This window comes from Thamnophis elegans, chromosome 17, assembly GCF_009769535.1.
Source record: "Thamnophis elegans isolate rThaEle1 chromosome 17, rThaEle1.pri, whole genome shotgun sequence".
In the NCBI taxonomy this organism is placed as follows: Eukaryota; Metazoa; Chordata; class Lepidosauria; order Squamata; family Colubridae; genus Thamnophis; species Thamnophis elegans.
In genome coordinates, this window is record NC_045557.1 from 12,637,858 (window position 1) to 12,661,927 (window position 24,070).

The 24,070-nt window shown below is 49.5% G+C and overlaps 1 protein-coding gene across 1 annotated transcript in view; it reads left to right on the plus strand.

The window, feature by feature from the left end:
• The window catches only part of CDC42BPG (CDC42 binding protein kinase gamma), a 119,032-nt gene that overhangs the window by 47,355 nt on the left and 47,607 nt on the right, over positions 1 to 24,070 (plus strand). The window contains exons 6-10 of the mRNA XM_032234334.1: positions 4,186 to 4,279; positions 5,370 to 5,570; positions 10,078 to 10,326; positions 19,808 to 19,887; positions 23,141 to 23,244. Coding sequence (XP_032090225.1) covers positions 4,186 to 4,279; positions 5,370 to 5,570; positions 10,078 to 10,326; positions 19,808 to 19,887; positions 23,141 to 23,244 — 728 coding nt within the window. The remainder of the gene's footprint in view (positions 1 to 4,185; positions 4,280 to 5,369; positions 5,571 to 10,077; positions 10,327 to 19,807; positions 19,888 to 23,140; positions 23,245 to 24,070) is intronic.

The window sequence follows — 24,070 nt, forward strand, 5'->3', positions numbered from 1 at the left end:
TATCAGTATCACCACGTGGATGTAAACTGTAGTGCATTGTCATTAGTTTCCTGGTTTTTCGGTCCAAAAGGTCCAAATCAGCTTGTGTCCAGTTAACTATGCCAGCTGTGTATCTTATAACTGGTATTGCCCAGGTATTTATGGCCTTGATTGTATTTCCACCATTCAATTTAGATTTCAAAATTTTCCTAACTCTGTTGGTGTACTCTCGCCTGACAATAGTTTTTACTTCTCCATGCTTGATGTTTTCCAACTGCAGAATGCCTAAGTATTTGTAGGCTTCATTTTCTTTGCATTTAATTAGTTGGCCTTTGGGCATTTCAATTCCCTCAGATGCAGTGATTTTGCCCCTTTTTATGGATACAGTGGCGCATTTTTCCATGCCAAACTGCATTGAAATATCGGTGCTGAATACTCGGACTGTATTTGTCAATGATTGGATTTCTATTTCTGACTTGCCATAGAGTTTCAAATCATCCATATATAGTAAATGCGAAATATTTCAGCTTTTTTGGCTGTTTGGTAGCCTAATTTCATTTTTTTTAAGATTACTGATAGTGGGATCATTGCGATGATGAAGAGAAGAGGTGAAAGTGAATCACCCTGGAAAATTCCTCGCTTGATATTAACCATTCCGTAGCTCTCATTCCCTACTGCCAACTCAGTTCTCCATTGTTTCATTGCCTTTTCAGTTTTTGCTAATGCCAGTTGTTTCTAAGCATTTTATGATCCAACTATGTGGCAGTGAGTCAAATGCCTTTTTGTAATCAATCCAGACCATATTCAAGTTCGTTTTTCTGTTCTTACAATTTTCTAATATCATTTTATCAATTAGAAGCTGATCTTTTGTGCCCCTGCTCCTTCTTTTGTTGCCTTTTTGCTCTACTGGCAAGATGTTGTTTGTTTCCAAATAATCCATCATGTTATCTGCAATAATGCCTGTGAGTAATTTGAAGGTTGTTGGTAAGCATGTTATTGGTCTATAGTTTTCAGGTGTTGTTCCTTTAGTTGGATCTTTCTGAATCAAGTATGTTTTTCCAGTTGTCAACCATTCATCAATTGGCCCTTTTGTAAAATTTCATTCAGTTGCCTGGCCAATATTGCATGTAAACTGGTCAGATATTTGAGCCAGAAACCATGTAATTGGTCCTTTCCAGGTGATGTCCAATTCTTTACCTTTTTAACTCGATTTTTGATCATCTCAGTTGTTATTTCTAATACTTGCATTTGTTTGTTGCCAATGCTTTTCTCAAAGTCATGTATCCACTTTGCTTCCTTGTTGTAGTCCTTTGCATTTTCCCACAATTCTTTCCAGAATTCAACTGTGGCCTGCTTTTCTGGTTTTTCACTTTTGGTGTCACCATTCACATTAAGACTTTGATAAAAACGCCGTTGGTCTGATCGAAATTGCTGATTTTGTTTATATTGGATGATTCGTGCCTCATATCTTTCAATTTTTCTAGCTGTTGCTGTTATCTGCTGTTTTACAATCTCTACAGCGTCATTGATGTTTCTTGTATCCAATCTATATCTTCTGATTAGCCGATCTATGATTTTGTTGTTTTTAAGCCGTTGCTCATGCATGTTCTTTAAGTTACTAGCATCTGCCCTTAATTTTTTGATTTTTTGTTCTAGACGGATTTTCCACTTTGGCTTTGATGCTTTTTCTGTTGTGTGACTAGGTACTTTAATTTTAATGCCTAGTTCATTAGTGACTATTACAGCTGCGCTGTACATTAACTGGTTTGTTTCCAAGATGGATCCCGGTTCAATTGTTGAAAACACTGCATTAACCATTTTCATGATAGGGGCCAAAATTTTCTTAGGCACAGTTTTTAGTGATGGTAAACGTTGCCTTTCCTCATTAAGCAGAAAATGCTCCATGATCTTATCCTTCAATTCTTTTTGTTTTTGAGTTAGTTCATCAGTTGGTTCAGTGATAACTGGTTCTAGTGGTGGTGATGTTATTTCCTCCCTGAGAGCTTCTTCTGGGAGTTCTACTATAGTGTCTTTAGTTGTGTCTTGAATATCAGTTATTTCCGCTTGTGATATTGTTTTTTGGGTTTTGCAATTTGCCTGAATTTCCTCATGTTCAACTTCACTAAACACTTTATTCCGTATAATAAATCGCCTTTGATCTGCTAGTCGTTGTTCACTAACATTTGAATCTGGATATTATTATTATTATTATTATTATTATTATTATTATTATTATTATTATTATTATACAATTGTATCACAGCGGCCAGTTGTTTCGCCGGATTTGGCATTGCAGGGGCCTAGGACGTCGTAACGTATTTTCGCAATATGCGTGCAGATCCAAGCAGTGCGGCTTTTTGCATTTGACTGATGGTGATTTTGTCAATTTTTAACTGTTTTAAATGTAATTCCAGTGCTTTTGGAATAGCACCCAGTGTGCCAATTACCACTGGAATTACCACTGCTGGTTTGTGCCATAGTCGTTGAATTTCGATTTTTAAGTCCTGGTATCTTGCGATTTTTTCATGTTCCTTCTCGGCGACCCTGCTATCACCTGGTATTGCGATGTCTATGATTGTGACCTTATTTTTCTCAACCAGTGTGATGTCTGGTGTATTATGCGCCAGTATTTTGTTGGTTTGTATACGGAAATCCCACAAGATCTTGACCATCTGATTTTCGGTGACTTTTTCAGGCTGATGTTCCCACCAGTTTGTTGCTGTTTCAATATTATAATTTTTGCACAAATTCCAATGGATCATTTGTGCTACTGAATTGTGCCGCAATTTATAATCAGTCTGCGCGATTTTTTTACAGCAGCTGAGTATGTGATCAACAGTTTCGTCAGCTTCTTTGCAAAGTCTGCATTTGGCATCATCGGAGGATTTTTCGATTTTGGCCTTAATGGCATTTGTGCGGATAGCTTGTACTTGCGCAGCCAGGATTAGTGACTCTGTTTCTTTCTTTAATGTACCTGTTTTTAACCATAATCAAGTTTGTTCACTGTCCACTTTATCTTTTATTTTTTCCAGAAATTGACCATGCAGTGCTTTTCATTATTATTATTATTATTATTATTATTATTATTATTATTATTATTTTGAGCCATGGTGGCACAGTGGTTAGAGTGCAGTACTGCAGGCTACTTCTGCTGACTGCCAGCTGTCTACAATTTGACAGTTCAAATCCCACCAGGCTCAAGGTTGACTCAGCCTTCCATCCTTCCCGAGGTCAGTAACTTGAGGATCCAGATTGTTGGGGGCAAGAGGCTGACTTTGTAAACCGCTTAGAGTGGGCTGTGAAGCACTTTGAAGCAGTATATAAATGCTATTGCTACCTTCCTTTCTCCCTGCTTGGTAATTTCTGGGGAGTTTTACGGAAAGTGAGGGAGAAAAATCACACAGCAATGTTGTAACCACCATAGTAGGGGGGTTTCACCATATTTGCAGACCCCTGTGCCCTAGCCGGGAATCCCTGAAGTTAGGTTGGAAAGAAACTGAGATGGCTTGCCAAAATTGGCCAGCTTACCCACTCCCCACCCCCCGCTTGGTCCATAACAGAAACAGCACTTAGACTTATATACCGCTTCACAGTGGTTTTACAGCCCCCTCTAAGCGGTTTACAGAGTCAGCCTCTTGTCCCCCAACAATCTGGGTCCTCATTTTACCCACCTTGGAAGGACGGAAGGCTGAGTCCACCTTGAGTGGGTCGGGATCGAATTCCTAACTCTGGGAAGAGTTTGCTTGTAATTCTGTATTCCAACTAAAGGAAGGAAGGAAGGAAGGAAGGAAGGAAGGAAGGAAGGAAGGAAGGAAGGAAGGAAGGAAGGAAAATAGCAGTAGCACTTAGATGTATATCCCGCTTCACAGTGGTTTTACAGCCCCCTCTAAGCGGTTTACAGAGTCAGCCTCTTGTCCCCCAACAATTTTGGTCCTCATTTTACCCACCTCGGAAGGACGGAAGGCTGGGTAAATCATGAGTCGGTCAGGACTGAACTGCTGGCAGTTGGCAGAGTTAGTCTGCAATACTGCATTGTAACCACTGTGCCACCATGACTCTAAAAGTCACCCCCCCCACCATTGTTTACCATGTTTGAGGGAAGGAGCGGGTGGCACCCTGGTCCTTCCCCGAGAGCCCAACAGCCCCCCAACCTTTCTACATTTCTGAGGTCCCACCACTTACCAAGGGGGGCCCTTCCCTCCACAGGGACATCAAGCCCGACAATATCCTGATTGACACCAGCGGGCACATCCGCCTAGCGGACTTTGGTTCCTGCCTTCGCCTGGCTCCGGACGGCACGGTGAGCTTGGCCTGGGGTCGGATGGGGATTGGCGTCCAGCCATGGTTGGGGAAGGCTGGCCTGGATGGTCGTGGGGTAGACAGACCGCCCCCCCCCCCCACCACCAGGCAGCTCAGGAGTGTCAGAGCGAAGAGGGTGGGGTCTTTGCCAGTGTATTGTGGGCATCAGTTTTGGTAGGAGGCCATTCATTTCCTGAAAATGGTCTTTTTAGTTGCACACGGCATGTTTTGTTAAACTAAGACCAAGTTTAGAGTGCACCCAAGTTTAGAATTAAGCCAGGTTTAGAACTAAGCCATGTTTAGAGCTAAGCCAGGTTTAGAGCTAAGCCAGGTTCAGAATTAAGCCAAGTTTAGAGCTAAACTAGGCTTAGAGCTAAACCAGATTTAGAGCTAAGCAAGGGTTAGAGCTAAAATGGGTTTAGAGCTAAGACAGGTTCAGAATTAAGGCAGGTTTAGGGCTAAACCAGGTTTAGAGCTAAGACGGGTTTAGAGTTAAGCCAGGTTTAGAGTTAAGTAAGGTTTAGAGCTAAGCCAGGTTTAGAACTAAGCCTGTATAGAGCTAAGCCAAGTTCAGAATTAAGCCAAGTTTAGAGTTAAACTAGGCTTAGAGCTAAACCAGGTTCAGAATTAAGGCAGGTTTAGAGTTAAGCAAGGTTTCGAGCTAAGCCAGGTTTACAGTTAAACCAGGTTTACAGTTAAACCAGGTTTACAGTTAAACCAGGTTCAGAGTTAAGCTGGTTCTGGGAACTGTAACCATAGGGGTCTACAGAGAGGGGGTGGGAGAGCAAGGAGTGGTTTTGGGTGTCAAATGATGTCAAGTGTCATCAAGCCAACACACGAAATACGTCGAGGGCATCCACTATGCTCCAAATAAATCAGCATTTGTATAAAGCCACGTTTTTTTTCCAACCTTGGCAACCTTTGGAAGGGTGGACTTCAACTCCCAGAATTCCATGCTGGCTGGGGGGGGATTCTGGGAGTTGAAGTCCACCCTTCCAAAGGTTGCCGAGCGGCTCTTTCGATCTTAATCCAAAGGATAAACTTGAAAGGCGGCAGAATCTGAACTGGGCTCTGCCTTTCCTTCCCCCCAGGTGGAGTCATCGGTGGCGGTGGGCACCCCCGATTACATCTCCCCAGAGATCCTGCAAGCCATGGAGGACCGCAAGGGCAAATACGGCCCCGAGTGCGACTGGTGGTCCCTGGGCGTCTGCATGTACGAGCTGCTTTTCGGGGAAACGCCTTTCTACGCCGAGTCCCTGGTGGAGACCTATGGCAAAATCATGAACCACGAGGTGAGCCAGGCGGGCACCGGGGGGGGGGGGGGGAAAGACCGCGGGAATGATTTTTAAAAACGTTCTACAGGTAGCCCTCAAGGGTAAGATTCAGCCGGTTTTGCATCTCGTTTGCCGAACCGGTGGTTGCAAGGAGTGGCTGGCCCCACCCCGCCCAACCCTCCCTTCCCAGGAGGGGAATGCGGTAGGGGTGGGCTCCGGCAGCCGCTACTGCTGGTTTACTTCTGGGCGGGCCACGCATGCACACGCACACCACAATAAAAATTGTTCTGCGCATGCGCAGAAGCCAAAAGCGAGATGGTGCGGCCGTAGAAGAACCAGTTCGGGGACGTGGCCAGCCTGGGTCACTTTGTTTCTAGCAACCCAGGCCACCAAACCACTACCAGTTTGGGGTCCGTTCATCATACCGAGTAAGTGCAGGGCCCACACGGAGGCTCCAGGAGGGCGAAAAATGGGCCTCCTGGAAATTCCAGAAGTCCGGAAACGGGTGCGTTTTTGGCTTCCGGAGGGCCTCTGAAGCCCTGGGGAGGCCTCCCGGAAGCTCAAGGAAAGCCTCCGGAGCCTGGGGAGGCTGAAAGCTCCCCCTCCATGGTGCAGGAGGCCGAGTAGGCCACGCCCACCATGGCCACACCCACCCAAGCCGAGAACCGTTTGCTAACGTTTTTCAATCCCATCCCTGGTAGTCCTCGATTTACGACCACAATGCAGCCCCCACATTACTGACAACTCAGCAAGACAGTGGTTAAATGAGTCCCCCCCCAATTATATGACTTTTCTTGCTGTGGTTGTTAAATGAATCACTGCAGCTGTTTCAGTTAGTAACCCGGTTGTTAAATGAATCGGGCTTCCTCCTTGATTTGGCTTGTCAGAAGGTCGCAAAAGGGCGAATCACCTGACCCCCTGGGACACTGCGGCCGTCGTAAATATGAGTCGGTTGCCAAGACTCTGGATTTCGATCACACCTGCCACAGGGATGCTGTAACGGTCATAAGTGTGGACAAAGATCCTTTTTTTCAGGGTCTTCGGACGGGCACCAAATGACCCGTTGTAAGTCGAGACTGCCTGTACTTACTTGTTTTGCAAGTGCTTGTTATGCACACGTGATGGCCAAACCCTCGTTTGCAATTGGTTTGCAACTGGCAGGAAGAGCCAACACCCAAAAAGAGAAGCTGGGGATCCAGAAAGATCTTGATGGACTTGAACAATGGGCCCCGTCCAAGAAAATGAAATTTAATGGGGAGAAAAGCAAAGTTTCACACCTATGCAGGAAAAACCAAAGGTTCAAGTACCGGTTAGGCGCAACCTGGCTCAAAAACAGGAACTGTGGGGGGGACCCTGGAGTCAGGTAGACAGTTTAGACAGGGTTGGAAGGGGATTCCAGATGTGGGGGGGAAGGGGGGCAGGAAGTAGTACACCCACCGTTTTCATTCCAAAGAGAAGCAGGAAATCACCCCACTCTCTTGACCTGCTTGTAGACAGGCTGTGGGTGCCCTCCCAGCGGCTGATGGAGCCTTTCCGTGGGGCAGGGCCTCTGGTGGCACTACTCAGATGAACAGAGCTGGAAGGGACCTTGGAGGTCACCTAGTCCAACCCCCACCCAACCAGGAGACCCTACACTCTTTCTGACAGAGGACAGTCCAGTCTCTTCTTGAAAGCCTCCAGGGATGAAGCTCCCATAACTTCCGAAGGCAACTTCTGTCCCATGAGTTTATTCTCACTTGTCAGGAAATTCCTCCTTATTTCCAGGTTGAATCTCTCCTTGGTCAGTTTCCATCCATTCTTCCTTGTCTGACCTTAAAAGGTGCTTTGGAGAATAGCTTGGCCCCCTTCCTCCTCTCTGTGGCAGCCCCTCAAATATTGGAAGACTGCCATCCTGTCTCCCCTAGTCCTTCAGATTAACAGAATTGGAAGGGAGCTTGGAGGTCATCTAATCCAACCCCCACCCAACCAGGAGACCCTACACCATTTCCGACAGAGGGCAGTCCAGTCTCTTCTTGAAAGCTTCCGGGCATGAAGCTCCCACAACCTCCGAAGGCAACCTCTGTTTCAATGAATATAGATTAACAGAGTTGGAAGGGACCTTGGAGGTCATCTAGTCCAACCCCCACCCAACCAGGAGACCCTACACCATTTCCGACAGAGGGCAGTCCAGTCTCTTCTTGAAAGCCTCCAGGGATGAAGCTCCCATAAAATGATCCCTTAAACGTGAGCCAGCCGTGCACGGCAGCAGCCAAAAAAGCGAATACAATCCTTGGTTGTATAAACAGAGGCATTGAATCAAAACCGTGTGAAGTCTTAGTATAAAATTTGATAAATCCTCGGTACGGCCACACCTGGAATACGGCATCGAGTTTTGGTCGCCAGACTACAAAAATAAGATGTTGAGACTTTGGAAAAAGTTCAGAGAAGAGCAACTAAGATGATTAAAGGCCTGAAGAGTAAAACATATGAGGAACGGTTGCAGGAATTGGGTCTGGCTAGTCTAAAGAAAAGAAGAATTAGGGGTGACATGATAGCAGTCTTCCAAAATTTGAGGGGCTGCCCCCAAGAAGAGGGGGTTAATTTATTCTCCAAAGCACCAGAAGGCAGGACAAGAAACAATGGATGGAAACTAATCAAGGAGAGAAGCAGGAGAAGGAATTAAGGAGAAACTTCCTTACAGTGAGGACAATTAGCCAGTGGAACAGCTTGCCACCAGAAATCGTGGGCGCACCATCCCTGGAGGTCTTCAAGAAGAGGCAGACAAGGAAGAATGGATGGAAACTGACCAAGGAGAGATTCAACCTGGAAGGAGGAGGAATTTCCTGACAGGGAGAACAATCAACCCATGGAAGAGAAGTTGCCTTCGGAAGTTGCGGGAGCTTCATCCCTGGAGGCTTTCAAGAAGAGACTGGACTGTCCTCGGTCAGAAATGGTGTAGGGTCACCCGCTTGGGCCGGGGGTTGGACTAGATGACCTACAAGGTCCCGTCCAACTCTGTTAGTCTGCAAAGAACAGAAGTTGTGTGAGCTTCATCCCTGGAGCCTTTCAAGAAGAGACTGGGCAGCCACTTGTCTGAAATGGTATAGGATCTCCTGCTTGAGCAGGGGGCTGGACTAGAAGACTTCCAAGGTCCCTTCCGGCTCTATCCTGATTCTGATTCCTTGTGTATACAATCTGAGAGACACGGCTCAGATCAGGAGGGAAGACCAAGCGTTAAGCCGTTAGGACGAGAAAGAGCTACGGAGCGAAGGAATTGGTCCCCATTGTGAAATCTTCAGATCTAGGAAACCGGGAGGCCCCTGGGGCAATTCAACTGTTGAGCCCGACCAACGGAAGATGGGCTGTGTGGTCCTCCAGGTTGCTTAGCAACCAGGAGGACCCCAACGCCCATCTTCCGTTGGTTGGGCTCAACTGCTGGATTTTGCACCCGTTCAGTAGCTGATGGTTTTTTTTGCCTGGGGCAAAAGATTCAGGCAACTCCCTCCCTGAGTCAAATTGGCTGCCAGCCCTGGGTGTGATCTCTCCCACTTCCCCTCCCAAACGTAGCTTGGCTCGCTTTCACGAGTCACCTCAAACGATCCCACGGCAGGGCCTTTCTTCTCCACCCAGTCGTGGCCACCTTTCGGCTCGACATTTCCGTGGCTGAGCGAGACACTCGCGAAGTGAGCTCCGCCCTGTTTTACGACCTTCCTCGCCCCGGCTGCTCAGTGAATCACCGCCGTTGTTAAGCTGGTAACATGGTTGTTAAGTGAATCCGGCTCCCCCATGGATGTTGCTGGCCAGAAGGTCGCAAAAGGGGATCGCGTGACCTCCAGGAGGACGCAGCTACCGTCATAAATGCCAGTCGGCTGTCAGGCTTCTGAATGGTGATCACGTAACCATGGAGATACTGCAACGGTTGTAAATGCCGATAAATCACTTTTTTCGGTGCTGTTGCAACTTCAAATGGTCACTGTGAATGGTTGTAAGTCGAGGACTGGCTGTAGCCCGTTCTTGAAGGGTGAGCTTGCCTCTTCACTTCTGTTAATGCAGGGTGAATTCTGACAGCTGTGCAACCTTTCTCTTGCCCTTGTTTAAACCCTGATCTGTTGTTTTCATGATCTTGGTTACCTTGCTTAAACCCTGATCTGTTGTTTTCATGATTTTGATTACATTGCTTAAACCCTGATCTGTTGTTTTCATGATTTTGATTACATTGCTTAAACCCTGATCTGTTTTTCATGATCTTGGTTACAATGCTTAAACCCTGATCTGTTTTTCATGATCTTGGTTACAATGCTTAAACCCTGACCTGTTGTTTTCATGATCTTAGTTACCTTGCTTAAATCCTGATCTGTTGCTTTCCTGATCTTGGTTACCTTGCTTCAACCCCGATCTGTTGCTTTCATGATCCTAGTTACTTCCAGGAATGTTGGTTTCCGGAATCCCCGGCAGAGCACAGCGCCCCCTATCGATACCAGCTGCCCAAGGCTAGCAGATAGACCCTCTGAGGTGTCGGCATCCCTGCTTCTCTTTCCTCTTCCAGGACCACCTGCAGTTCCCTACGGATATCACCGACGTCTCGGAGAGTGCCAAGGACCTGATCCGCGAGCTCTTGTGCCGCCAAGAAGTCCGCCTGGGCCAGAAGGGCATCGAGGACTTCACGCGCCACCCCTTCTTCGAGGGCATCGCCTGGGAGGACCTCCGCAACAGCCCTCCCCCCTTGGTCCCCGAGGTAGCCAGTCCGGCCGACACTTCCAACTTCGATGTCGACGATGACACCCTCAAAGAAGCGGTAACGATCCATGATGCCAAGGGCGGATGCCAAGGGGCTTGTGCCAGGCTGGTGTGTGTGTGTGTGTGCGAGATGGGCAGGAACCCCAGGAGTTGCCAAGCAGATCCTGACCTCCCTGCCCTAGAGAAAGAGAGCGGGATGGGTGGGGGGGTGGGGGGGTTGGCTGGATTTGAGATCTGATGGAAACTTGGGAGGCTACAGGACGGAAAGGAGATGCCACAGAGGGCTGGCAACCCATGCTCAGTGCCACTGCTTCAGTGCCACTGCATTTGTGGTCAGGCCTAAACCCAAAGATGCCACTGAAAATCCAGTCTAATCCAACCCTTTATTAGCTTACACCTTAGATGTAGAGTTCGATGGATTTTTATTGTCACTAACTGGCGTAGGTTAAAATGAAATTTCATTGCACACAGCTCTCTAATCCAGGTAGTCCTTGAATTGTGACCGATGACATCATCCATGCCACCCCTTTGGGAGTGAATGGAAAAGTAGGGAGTCACTGCTGGGGGGTGGGATGGCGGTGGCAGCTGCCGCTATAAAAACAAAACATGTACATGCATCCCTCAATAACAAGAAGTCCTCCCTTTAGGACTAGAATCAAGGCCAGAATAATGGTGGCAAGTTACGTTGCTCGCTAAGTGGGACGCCGTGCAGGTAGTCCTCGACGTATGACCACAATTGAGCCCAAGATTTCTGTGGCTAAGCGAGAGTTTTTAAGAAGTAACAGCAATAGCTGTTAGACTTCTATCCCGCTTCACAGTCCTTTTACAGCCCTCTCTAAGCGGTTTACGGAGTCAGACTCTTGGCCCCCCAACAATCTGGGTCCTCATTTTACCCAGCTCAGAAGGACGGAAGGCTGAGTCAACCTTGAGCCAGTGAGAATCGAACTGCTGGCAGTTGGCAGAATGAGCCTGCAATCCTGCATTCAAGCCACTGCACCACCATAGGAATTCAATAGAATTGGAATGAGAATGAGAATAGAATAGAATTGAATTGAATTGAATTAGAATAGGATAGAATTAGGATAAGATAGGATAGAATTAGGATAGGGTAGGATAGAATAGGATAGGATAGGATAGAATTAGAATATAATTTAATAGAATTAGAATAGAATAGAATAGAATAGAATTAAAGTAGAATTAGGATAGGGTAGAATTAGAATAGGGTAGGATAGGATAGAATTAGAATAGAACAGAATAAGAATAGAATAGAATAGAATTAGGATAGGATAGGATAGGATAGGATAGGATAGGATAGAATTAGAACAGAACAGAACAGAACAACAGCACAGATAAGAATAAAATAGAATAGAATTAGAATTAGAAAGAATAGGATGGGATAGAATTAGGATAAGATAGGATAGAATTAGAACAGAACAGAATAAGAATAGAATAGGATAGAAAGAATGGAATGGAATGAAATAGAATAGAACAGAATTCTGAATAGAATGGAGTGGAGTGGAGTAGAATAATAACTTTATTGTCACTTTGAACGTACACTAATTGGCATACATTTAAATGAAATTTCTTTGCATACAGCACCCAAAGTGTCACCACCTCCCATATACACTACATAAACATGAAAAAATATATAAATAAATGCAAAATTATGCAGATACCCACATATATTATATGACACAGAGAAACAACACAATTTAGTTTGGATGCACACATGTACATGGAGAGAGAAACAAGTCTTGCGAGTTTACAAGATTGATGGTATGAAAGGAGCAAAGCTCTCCCAGAATCTGCTGGTCCTGCTAGAAATCCTTCAAAACCTCCTCTCAGAGGGGAGCAACCGAAACAGAAAGGACGCTGGTCTTACCTGAACGTCTATTTTCTGATGGGAGGAGGGAATGGTCACACGTGTGTTTTATCACAGCCTGATTGGTCCAAGGCTGAGAGGAAATCTATAAATACCGGTGCCTGTCCATTGCTGGCCCAGATTCTCGAACATGAACGGTACAACTGAAAAACAAGAAACAACACAACAAACCCCGGGAAACACCCCCCGGGCCCTCCCCTTGGCCCCAACAGACAGAACTCAGGGCGAGTTGTGACCATTCCCTCCTCCCATCAGAAAATAGACGTTCAGGTAAGACCAACGTCCTTTTTCCAGAATGGGAGGAGGGAATGGTCACACGTGGGACATACCCAAGCTAAAGTCCCAGGGAGGGAGAACAGGAACTCTAGGACCCAAGGGGAGCCTCAGCTGCCACCCCCTGTAGGACCCTACGACCGAAAGACGCGTCCGCCGACGCGAAAGCATCCAGACGATAATGTCGGATGAACGAGGTTGGAGTGGCCCAGGTAGCCGCCCGGCAGATGTCTTCAAACGGGGCCCTCGTGGCCCACGCTGCCGAGGTCGCTGTGCTCCTGGTAGAGTGCGCCGTGATGCCCGACGAAACCGGCCGCCCCGAGGCCACGTAGGCCTCTGAGATGGCCTGACGCAGCCAACGGCCGATGGTAGCCGAGGACACCCTCGAACCCAGAGCTCCAGGTAGGAAGGAGACGAACAAGGCCTCCGACTTGCGGAAATCCTTGGTCCGCCGGAGGTAGATCCGCAAGGCACGGCGGACATCCAGACGATGCCAGAGACGCTCCCTGTCAGTGGACGGACTCGGGCAGAAGTCGGGCAGGACGATCTCCTGAGCCCTGTGAAAGGGGGTATTTACTTTGGGGACGAATGCCGGGTCAAGGCGAAGGACCACTCTGTCCTGGTGAAAATGACAGAGGTCGTCCTTACAAGACAGGGCGCCCAGCTCGGATATACGCCGGGCGGAAGTGATGGCCACCAGGAAGACCACCTTCAGTGATAAGAAGCGCAAGTGCACCGAGCGGAGAGGTTCAAACGGAGCTCCCGTTAAGGCCTTGAGGACAAGCGGAAGATCCCACGTGGGGAATCTATGAACGGGGGGAGGCCTGAGATTTGCCGCCCCCTTGAGGAACAGCTTGACCAGAGGAGACTGGGAAAGAGAAGAAGATCCCGCCCCCCCCCCCCAAGACCGAGGACAGAGCCGCCACTTGGCGACGCAAGGTGTTTTGCGAGAGCCCGTCCTCCAGGCCCTTCTGAAGGAAATCCAAGACGTTGGGGATGGTGGCTCTGTCGGGAGAGATGCCCTTGGGAGAGCCAAGGTGGCGCAGTGGTTAAATGCAGCACTGCAGGCTACTGCTAGATCAGCAGTTCAGCGGTTCAAATCTCACCGGCTCAGGGTTGACTCAGCCTTCCATCCTTCCGAGGTGGGTAAAATGAGGACCCAGATTGTTGGGGGCAATATGCTGACTCTCTGTAAACCGCTTAGAGAGGGCTGAAAGCCCTATGAAGCGGTATATAAGTCTACTGCTAAAGTCTACTGCTAAAGCACCAGCGGACGAACGCTGCCCAGGTGGAGTTATAAATGCGGGTCGTTGAGGGACGACGGGCCGCCTCGATGGTGCGAATGACCCCGGAAGACAGATGAGCCCCCCTTAGAAGCCGCCGTTCAAGAGCCAAATGGTCAGCTGAAGCCACTGAGGCTCTGGGTGAATCAGGGCCCCCTGCCGTAAGACCACCTCCCCTTGCGGGATCCTCCACGGGGAAGTCACTGACAGCTGAACCAGGTCCGCAAAAACGGGGCCACCAGAATGACCAGGGCCCTTTCCGTCACCACCTTCCTGACGGTCCCCGGGATGAGTGGAATGGGGGGAAAGGCATAGAGAAGGCCCGGGGGCCACCGGCTCCTGAGGGCATCCGTGCCCTCCGCCGAGCTGGATTGGAAACGGGTGAAGAAACGCGGGAGGTGTGTGTTCTTGGGAGATGCAAACAGGTCCACCCGGGGGGACCCGAACCGACGACAGATCTCCCGGAACAGCGACGGGTGGAGTTGCCACTCGCCGTTGTCCAGAGTTGCTCGACTGAGCCAGTCCGCCTGGACGTTGGAGAGTCCCGAGATGTGCTCCGCCACCAGGGACTGTAAGTGTTTCTCCGCCCACGACCCCAATCGCAGAGCCTCCAGCCAGAGGGCTCTCGAGTGGGTCCCGCCCTGACGATTGATGTGCGCCTTGGTGGCCACATTGTCCGTCAGGAGGAGAACGTGGCTTCCTTCCACCGAGGAGCGAAAGTGACTCAGAGCCAGACGCGCGGCCTTCAGTTCCAGCCAATTGATGTTGTGACGGAGGTCCGAGGCCGTCCATCTGCCCTGAGCCATCCGAGAGCCCACCAGGGCCCCCCACCCGAACAGACTCGCGTCCGTGGTGACGGTCACCCTGTTCGGCTCCCAGAACAGACACCCCCGCTGGATGGCCGGGGAGAGCCACCACACCAGGGATGCACGGACCCCCGCCGAGATGCGGAGAGTCCGAAGGGAATTGCTCATTCGTCCCCTCTGATAGGGGATAAGCTCCCATTGAAGGGGCTGAAGATGGAGTCTGGCCCACGGGACAATCCCTATGCAAGAGACCATCTTGCCCAATAACTGCGACAGAGAGAGGATGGAAACGGAGCGCTTTATGCGAATGCTCTCTGCCAGCCGACAAAGGCTGACCTGCCTCTCCTGAGACAGACGCACCTCCCCCAACTTGGAATCTATGACTGTCCCCAGATGCAGAATGTGAGTGGAGGGAGTGAGATGGCTCTTTTCGAAGTTTACCGAGAACCCCAGGGCCTGGAGGCTTCGAATGGTAATCGGAAGATCTGAAACGGCCTGAGACAGGGAGCCCGCCTGAAGCAAGACATCGTCTAAATAACATTGGAGGCGGACCGGGACCGATCTCAGATGGGCCGCCAGAGCAGCCAGGACCTTTGTGAAGGTCATCGGGGCCGAGGCCAGGCCGAAGGGAAGAGCCCTGTACTGGTAATGGTGGGGCCCGTGGGAGAACCTCAAGAACCGGCGATGAGCGGGCAGGATGGGAATGTGAAGATAGGCCTCCGTGAGATCCACGGAGGCCAGGAAATCGCCTTTCCTGATGCCCTGAAGGATGGACTTGAGCGATGACATTTTGAACCGCCTGTAGACCAGAAACCTGTTCAGGCGCTTGAGGTCTAGAATTGCTCTCCAACCCCCCGTGCTCTTCGGGACCACGAAGAGATTTGAGTAGTGGCCCCGGCCCCGTTCCCCTGCGGGAACCGCCTCCACCGCTTGGATTTCGAGGAGGTGGGCGATCGCCTGACTCATCAGGCGGCGGCGCTCTCGACTCCGGGATGGAGGGAACGACCGAAAGAGATTTGGAGGAGTGGAGAGAAATTCTAACCTGAGCCCGTAACGAACCGTGGCTCAAACCCAGGCGTCCGACGTGATGTCGTCCCACCGGTCCGCATAAAGAGCGAGGCGGCCGCCGATGGGATGACTCGGGTTCGAGTCACTTCCCCCTGCGGAAGGGACGGCCGCCTCCCCCCCGAAAGGGCCGCCGAGCCTGGCCCTGGAATCGGCTCCTGTCCTGGAAGGGCTGCCCCAAGAACTGCCTGTCAGAAGAGAAAGAAGAGAAGCGCTGGTTATAGCCGAAGTTAGGGGCCCTATACCGTTGCCTACGGAAGGGACGTGACTTGTTCTCGGCCTTCTTAGCCGTGGAGGGGAGGACCTTCTTCTTGTCCTTATCCTCCATGAGGATGCGAGTAAGGGCCTCCCCGAAGAGATCGGGCCCCTTGAAGGGGGCAGCCGCCAAATCCCATTTTGCTTTGTTGTCCATTTGCCAATGGCGCAACCACAGGAGCCTACGGGAGGTGACCGAGGTGGCCAGGGCGCTAGAAGCAAACTTGACCGTGTCCAAGGTCGCGTCAGCTGAGAACTGACACGCTGCCAGAATCTTGACCAGATCCTGATGGATCCGGTCTTCCTGTATGGGAATGCGTTCCTGCAGCTTCTTGAGCCACATGACCGTGGCACGATTAAAGTAGGAAGCTGAAGCCGCCGCCTTAATGGCCCACGCTGTGGCGTTGAAGTTCTTCCGCAAAGTAAGCTCTGCGCGCTTATCCTCCGGCTTCAACTTATCTGCCGCATCGCCCGACACCACCGGGGAGGAGGACACCAGTGCGGCCACAGGGATGTCAACCGTCGGGAGCTGAATGGCCTGAGCAAAGGCTTGCTCCATGTTATAATGCCGACGGTCGGTACTGCCTGGAGAAGAGAAAGTGGAAGGTTTAGCCCACTGGTCGGACAGAACCTCTAGGAACAAGGGAGGGGCAGGGATCTCCTCCTTGTTGGTGGCCGTGGCAGAGAACATGACCATGTCGGGATCCCTTGGGGGGGGCACAGAGGGATCCCCAGTTCCGACCTTGGTGGTGTGTCTCGCCTTATCCAAGAGAACTTTAAACAAGGCGGGCACAAATAGGACCTTAGAAGAAGGTTCCTCCTAAACAGTGGTATTCTCGTCATCTGAGAATCCCATCTCCTGGGGTAACTCCCCCCCACCCAGGAAGGAAGCCTCACTGATCATGGAAGGGGAGGAAGCCCGAAACTGAGCCCTGTTCAGCCCCCCATGCCTAGAGTAAAGGGAGCCTTTGTCCCGCTGGGCAATGCCCCGAGTGATGGCTGCAGAAATAAGCCTCTTAATCCCTTCAGGGAGATTATCCAGATCCTCCACATCCCCAAAAGTGGAAGCAGGGCCCTGAGGGGCCAACCTTTGGGGGGAACAGGGGCCTCTGGACGTGCCCTCCAGAGGATCATCTATGGGGGATGGAGAACGCCCCCTCCTGGAAAAGGCCCGCGACCTACCAGGGGAGCTGCCTGAAGAAGCCGGGCTAAAACCCCTAAGGGGTGACCTCTCTGAAATGGGCCTAAGAGGGGACCTGGATCTGTCCCTAGATAAAGGCTTGGAGGGCTGGGCCTGCCTTTCTGCCCTGGCAAAAGTCCTTTCCAGCGCCCTATGGCGAGCTGCCTCATCCCTGGAGACAGAACTGGAGGGGCGCCTTGAAGAAAGGGATCTTCGAGAGGGAGCCCCCCTCCCCACCTCCTGATCCAGGGCCTCCTCACTCCCAGTAGGGCCTGCCCCCTGCCCCTGGGGAATCTCCGCTCCCTCGTCCATGCCCCACTCACGTGTCCGACGAAAAGGAGCAGGAATCGGCCTCCAAAGTCCCACCTGAGACCAGGGCCTGAAGCCTGTGGGGAGACCTAGGCTCAGGGCCTCTCACTAGGCCGCACTAGGCCCGTCGATAAAGGCAAGGCCTCACGCACGTGGCAGCCTCCAAGATGGCCACCGGAACTCCGTGCGCGGGAGAAAAGGGCTGGAAATAATCACCAGCAGCCCAGCCAGGCTTTCTAGCCGGCGTTACTTTAAAATGAGCAGGGAGAACAGCTCTCCCCCCCTGCTCTGTCTCCCCGGCAACACAAACAAAGAAGCCTGCAGCGAGGCCCCTCCGGAGCGATCTGCTCGCTTGAGCCTCGAGGCTTGAAGTTTCTCTTTCACTTTCCTGCTGCAAAAACAGCCTCTTCAAGAGTTTGAATGAAGCAATTTGAATGGAACCGCACCCCCGCACCCGGGGACGGGCAAAGGTTCCTGGCCTGCGGGGGGAGATTAGTGCCCCACTGGGCTCTCCCCCAGCCGCCCGAGGCAGAGATCTGTCCCTTGGGGCCGCAGCAGATCAATTTAGAATTTAAAGGATTTAAAGTGCCCAATTAGCCAAATAGGAATCAGATTGAATAGAACTCACCCATAAGGAGAAAACAAACAGAACCTATCAAACTACTCTACAGCTTGGACCAGGCTGAGAGAGAATCTGGGCCAGCAATGGACAGGCACCGGTATTTATAGATTTCCTCTCAGCCTTGGACCAATCAGGCTGTGATAAAACCCACGTGTGACCATTCCCTCCTCCCATTCTGGAAAACATGGTGTGGGTGTGTGGGGTCTCTAACAATGCTTCAAGCTCTAAGCACAGAGCGCTTATAAGCAGCAACCTGAATAACGGAGAGCAAGCTTTGTACAATCTTCTCCACTGTCCTTACCACTCTCTGTAGGGAGTTTCTAGCTGAGGCATTGCAGCCACCAAACCAAATAGGGATGCAGTTTGTTAAAAGGCCCTCAATTGTGCTCTGTAAAAAGTAAAAAGAACAGAGCTGTAAGGGAGGTAGGCAAATCCCTTGTCCACAATAGATGCTTTTTGCTAGAAACTGGAAGTGACACCCCCCCCCCCCAAGTTTCCGACAAAAAAATGTACATTGTGATGACATGATTGTGGGACGCTGGAAACAGCTAACCCCGAATGCAGGGTTATTCTTGGGGGAGGCCGGTGAAAGTTCATATCTGGGTTTAAGAATCCCTGGGGAGATCCGTCGTAACTTTGTAAGTCAAGGACTATTATAGTGGCCCCGGCAAGGAGGCATGGGATAAAATGGAAGTCGTGGTGCAAACACTGTGCAAATACTGGGACATGAGTTCCCGCACCAGTATCAAGTTACACAAATACATAAATGCAGCCGTTACAGGATAACGTTACTCTGCGGGTGCCGTTGTTTAGGCTTCATTCTGACTGGATGCAGACACCGATGGCTTTTAAGTCATTTTGCAAGGCCAAAAAACAGGAGCAACTGAATGTATTTTGAAAAAAATGCAGGAAATTTAGCCCTTAGAGCAGGATTTCCCAACCTTGAGCTCCTTCCTTCCTTCCTTCTTTTTTTCTCTCTCTTTCCTTCCCTCCCTCTCTTTCTTCCTTTCCTTTTTTCTTTCCCTTCCTTTCTCCTCCCTTTCTTTCTTTCTTTCTTTCTTTTTCCTTCCTTCTTTCTTTCTTTTTTCTTTCTTTCCTTCCCTCCCTCCTTCTCTCATTCTTCCTTTCCCTTTTTCTTTCCCTTCCTTTATTTCTTCCTTTCACCTCCCTTCCTTTCTTTTTCCTTCCTTCCTTCCTTCTTTTTTCTTTCTTTCTTTCCTTCCTTCCCTCCCTCTCTCATTCTTCCTTTCCTTTTTTCTTTCCCTCCCTTTCTCCTCCCTTTCATTCTTTTTCCTTCCTTCTTTCTTTCTTTTTTCTTTCTTTCCTTCCCTCCCTCTCTCATTCTTCCTTCCCTTTTTTTCTTTCCCTTCCTTTCTCCTCCCTTTCTTTCTTTCTTTCTTTTTCTTTCCTTCCTTCCTTCCTTCTCTCTCTCTCTCTTTTTCTCCCTTATTTATTTCGTCATGTTTATGTAGTGTATATTGGAGGTGGTGACCCTTTCAGAGTGGTATGCAACGAAATTTCATTTTAATGTGTGCTGATTAGTGTATATTCGTGTATATTCAAAGTGACAATAAAGTCAGTGTAAGGCATGTGGACTTCAACACCCAGAATGCCCCAGCCAACTAAGCTGAGCTAAGCTGGCTGGGGAATTCTGGGAGTTGAAGTCCACACACCTATCTTACAGTGTCCCCCAGATCATGTTGTCGACCGTGTGTGTATATTAACTTTGAACACAGACCCTGCAAGGAAGACCCTGCCCCTAACGAATCCTCCTGCCCTCGCTTGCATACCCAGGAGAGCATGGGCATTTGGGGGGGGGGAGGGGAATGGCGCCTGATTTTTCTCCTCTGTTCCTGATTTTTAGGAGACGCTTCCACCAATTTCCCACGCTACGTTCTCAGCCCATCACCTCCCCTTCGTTGGATTCACCTACACCTCCGGGATGTGAGTACGCCTGTGTTGCTTTGATTTCCACCTTGCTCCCACTTGGCTCTTCCTTTTTCGTGCGCCGGGCAGCGTGGAGCCTTCAGCTTTAGCGGCAGCCTATCTCAAAACTGCTGTCCACCGGCCACAGGGGTGGGTTCCTGCTAGTTCTAACCTCTTCTATAGAAGAGCTTCCACAAATCTACTGTGCCGTTTAGAACTGGTTCCAGCTCCCTCCCCCCATCCGTCCACACATCATCAAGATGAAGAGCAAGAGGAGGAATTCTGGGAGTTGAAGTCCACAAATCTTAAAGCTGTCAACTTCAACATCCCTGGGTCTTTTTTCCCTAAAAGGTTAGGGGTGCAAGGGTCTTGTAACTTGACAGCTTTAAAACTTGCACACTTCAATGCCAGAGTTCCTGAGCCAACATTACTGGAGGAGGAATTTTGGGAGTTGAAGTCCATAAGTCTTAAAGCTGTCAAGTTTGAACACCCCTGGGGTTTTTTTTCCTAAAGGGTTAGGGGTGCGAGGGTCTTGTAACTTGACAACTTTAAGACTTGTGTGCTTCAAATGCCAGAGTTTCTGAGCCAACATTTCGGTTGCTAAGCAAGAGTGTTGTTAAGTGAGTTCCACCACATTTTACAAGTTGGTCACGCCCACCCAGTCATGTGACTGCCAAGCCACTCCCACCAGGTCACATGGTCTTCAAGCCACTCCTACCCGATCACGTGGCCAGCAAGCCACTCCCACAAAGCAGGCCACACCTACAGAAGAGGTTCTAAAAAAATTTGAAACCCTCCACTGGCCGGCCAATAGGGAGCTGCGGCCGTCTGCTTTCTGCTGGGCATCTGGGATTGTGCGAGGATAAGATGGCAGGGTGATTTAGTCTTTCAATGTGGTGGGGATTTCTGATGCTTTCCATCATTTTGATTTTCGCAGCCGGAGGTTGCTGCATTCAGACAGCCAACTGCATGTATTAAATGCTCCTGTGCATGTATTAAAAAGTGGCTCAATGTGTTAGTCGGTCCCCAGTTCCTGTAAGGCAGAGGTGTCCAAACTTGGGAACTTTAAGACTTGTGGACTTCAACTCCCAGAATTCCCCCATGCAGGGAAATCTTAAAAGTTCCCAAGTTTGGACACCCCTGATATAAGGTCTCTAAATTGTGAATACAGGCAGAGTCCTCAACGTACAACGTTCGAAGTTGCAACAGCACTGAAAAAAGTGACTTACGACCATTTTTCACACTTAATGACCATTGCAGCCCCCTGTGGCCACGTGATCAAAATATCAGTCAGCTTGGCAACTGACTCATATTTACGATGGCCGCAGGGTCCCTGGGTCCCCATTTTGTGACCTTCTGACCAGCAAAGTCAACGGGGAAGAATCCAGGTTCACTTAACAACGCTGAGAGTCAGAGTGATTCACTTAACAACTGTGGCCAGAAAGGCTGGACAGGGGGGGCAAAATTCGGTGGTGGTTGTAAGTTGAGGACTATCTGTATTACAAAACAATATTGTGATTTCCACCACCACCACCACCACCCACATTTTATTTTATTTATTTAATTTTTTTGCTGGAGTTTGCAAATTGTAGGCACCGAACTGGCTTAGCTCGTTTCCCAGCAAATAAGTTTTACTGAATGAATTCACAGGAAAATACTGGAAAAGATAATTAAAAAACAGACCTGCCAACACCTAGAAATGAATAAAGTAATAACTAGCGGCAAACACAGGTTTGTTAAAAACAGATCATGCCAAACCAATCTTATTTTATTCCTCAATATAGTGACTAAATTAGCAAAATACTGTGGACATAATAAATAGACTTCAGCAAGGCATTCTACAAAGTAGACCGCAACCCATTTCTTGGTAAGCTAGAAAAAAGTGGGATAGGTAGCTTCACCACCAGGTCAGAGGTGGGTTCTTGCCAGTTTGCACCAGTTCGGTAGAACCGGTTCGTCAAATCTACCGAACCGGTTAGAAGAGGTTCCATCAGTGGACCTGGAAAGCAGGCCACACCTACAGAAGAGGTTCCAAAAATTTTTGAAACCCACCACTGCCACACACTCACACATACAAACACAGACTCACACAGAGAGAGAAAGAGAAAGAAAGGAAGAAAGAAAAAAAGAAAAAAAGAAAGAAAAAGTGAGAGATGAAAGAAAAAAAGGAAAAAGGGACAGAGAGACAAAAGGAAGGGGAGAGAGAGAGAGAGAGAGAGAGAGAGAGAGAGAGAGAGAGAAAACACATGGCCGACAAGCCACTCCCACCAGGTCACATGGGTGGCAAGCCACTCCCACAAAGGAGGCCACACCCACAAAGAAGGTTCGAAAATTTTTTGAAACCCACCACTGCACCAGATGGATTTGCAACTGGCTGACAAACCGTACTCAATTAGTCCTTAATGGGTCTACGTCTACATGGAGGGAAGTAAGCAGTGGGGTACCACTGTTTTAGACCCAGAACTCTTCAATATCTTCATAAATGACTTGGATGAGGGAATAGAAGGGAAACTTACCACATTTGCAGATGCTACTAAGATGGCAGGAATAGCTAACATCTAGAAAGAGTGCAGAGAAGAGCAACCAGGATGATGAGGGGACAGGAGGCTCAAACAAAGGATGAACGGTTGCAGGAACTGGGCCTGGCTGGTCCAGGGAAGAGAAGGACCAGGGGAGACAGGAAGGCATCTTCCAATATTTGAGGGGCTGCCCCAGAGAGGAGGAAGGGGGTCAAGCTATTCTCCAAAGCCCCTAAAGGCTAGAGAAGGAAGAATGGATGGAAACTGACCAAGGAGAGATTCAACCTGGAAATAAGGAGGAATTTCCTGACAATCAACCCATGAAACAGAAGTTTCCTTCGGAGGCTGTGGGAGCTTCATCCCTGGAGGCTTTCAAGAAGAGACTGGACTGCCCCTCTGTCAGAAACGGTGTAGGGTCTCCTGATTGGGCGAGGGGATGACCTCCAAGGTCCCTTCCAACTCTGTTCATCTGTGAAATTCACGGGAAATAACAGAGCTGCATTATTTTGCAGGAAACCTTACGTGCAACAGCCACTGATGCTGATGAAGGAGTATTTTGCCGTGAGCAGCACCACCAGGGGACGTGTTCCTGGAAGGGGTGTACGGCGCCCCTCCCGAGACCACGGATTTCCCACCTGTGTGGCCCATTCTGCTTTTCAGGAAGGGGATCTGTTTTCCTTGCCCTTCGGTGCAGACTTGATTCCCGTCGATCCAGAATCAGTTCTGAGCTCCGTGTCCCCGTGTCCCCACAGACCCTTCCCCGAGAGACCCCCGATCTCCCCCACCACCAGCCGCCTGGAGAAAAGGATCCGTCAGCTGGAGCGGGAGAAAGTGGAATGGAATCGGAAACTGCAAGGTAGGTAACTCTGCGGGGGGGGAAGAAGGATTCCTACAAGCGGTGGCAGAGAAGGGACCTTCGAGGTCTACTAGTCCAGCCCCCACTAATCAAGGTTTCCTAGCCTTACGGCTGTAATGGTGAACCTTTTTCACCTCTGGTGCCAAAAGCACGCATGCTATTGTGCGCCCTTGCATGCCCACTCCCATAATTTAATGCCCCTCTGCACCACACATGCGCTCATGGCTTTCTAGGAGTCTGGGGAGGGCGGAAAACGCCCCCTGAACATTGGACGGTTTTTCACCCTCTGGAGGCTTCAGGAAGGTCTACGGAAGTCTCCGGAGAGCAAAAAACAGCCAAAAATCAAGGTCAAAAATCACCTGGACAACGTGCGCATGTGCGCTGGAGCTGACAGGGCAACGCATTGCATGTCGTGTGCTACACAGCCGTATGGGCTACATACATTGGAGCCAAGGTAATTTGGCATCAGGTGACATGAGAAAGCTAAGCATAGACAGAGTGCAGAGTCAGGTTAATCGCCCCACCCACTCACGGGAATTTCCGCCCGCTTCCTCATTAAATGGATTTACACAACCCACTCAATCAGGTTTGAGCCCAAGATGCAGGAACTGCATTTGCACAACCATCTTGATTTATTTTGCCTCGCTTAGATGGGTGGGGCCACCCCAGCCCTGTTGTGTTTGCTTATGGTTCAGCCGGGCACCTCGTCAGCCCCAAAATGGATCGAGAGAGTAAGACCAGGGGTGAAATCCAGCAGGTTGGGACAGATTCTGGAGAACTGGTAGTGGAAATTTTGAATAGTTCAGAGAACCAGCAAATACCCCCT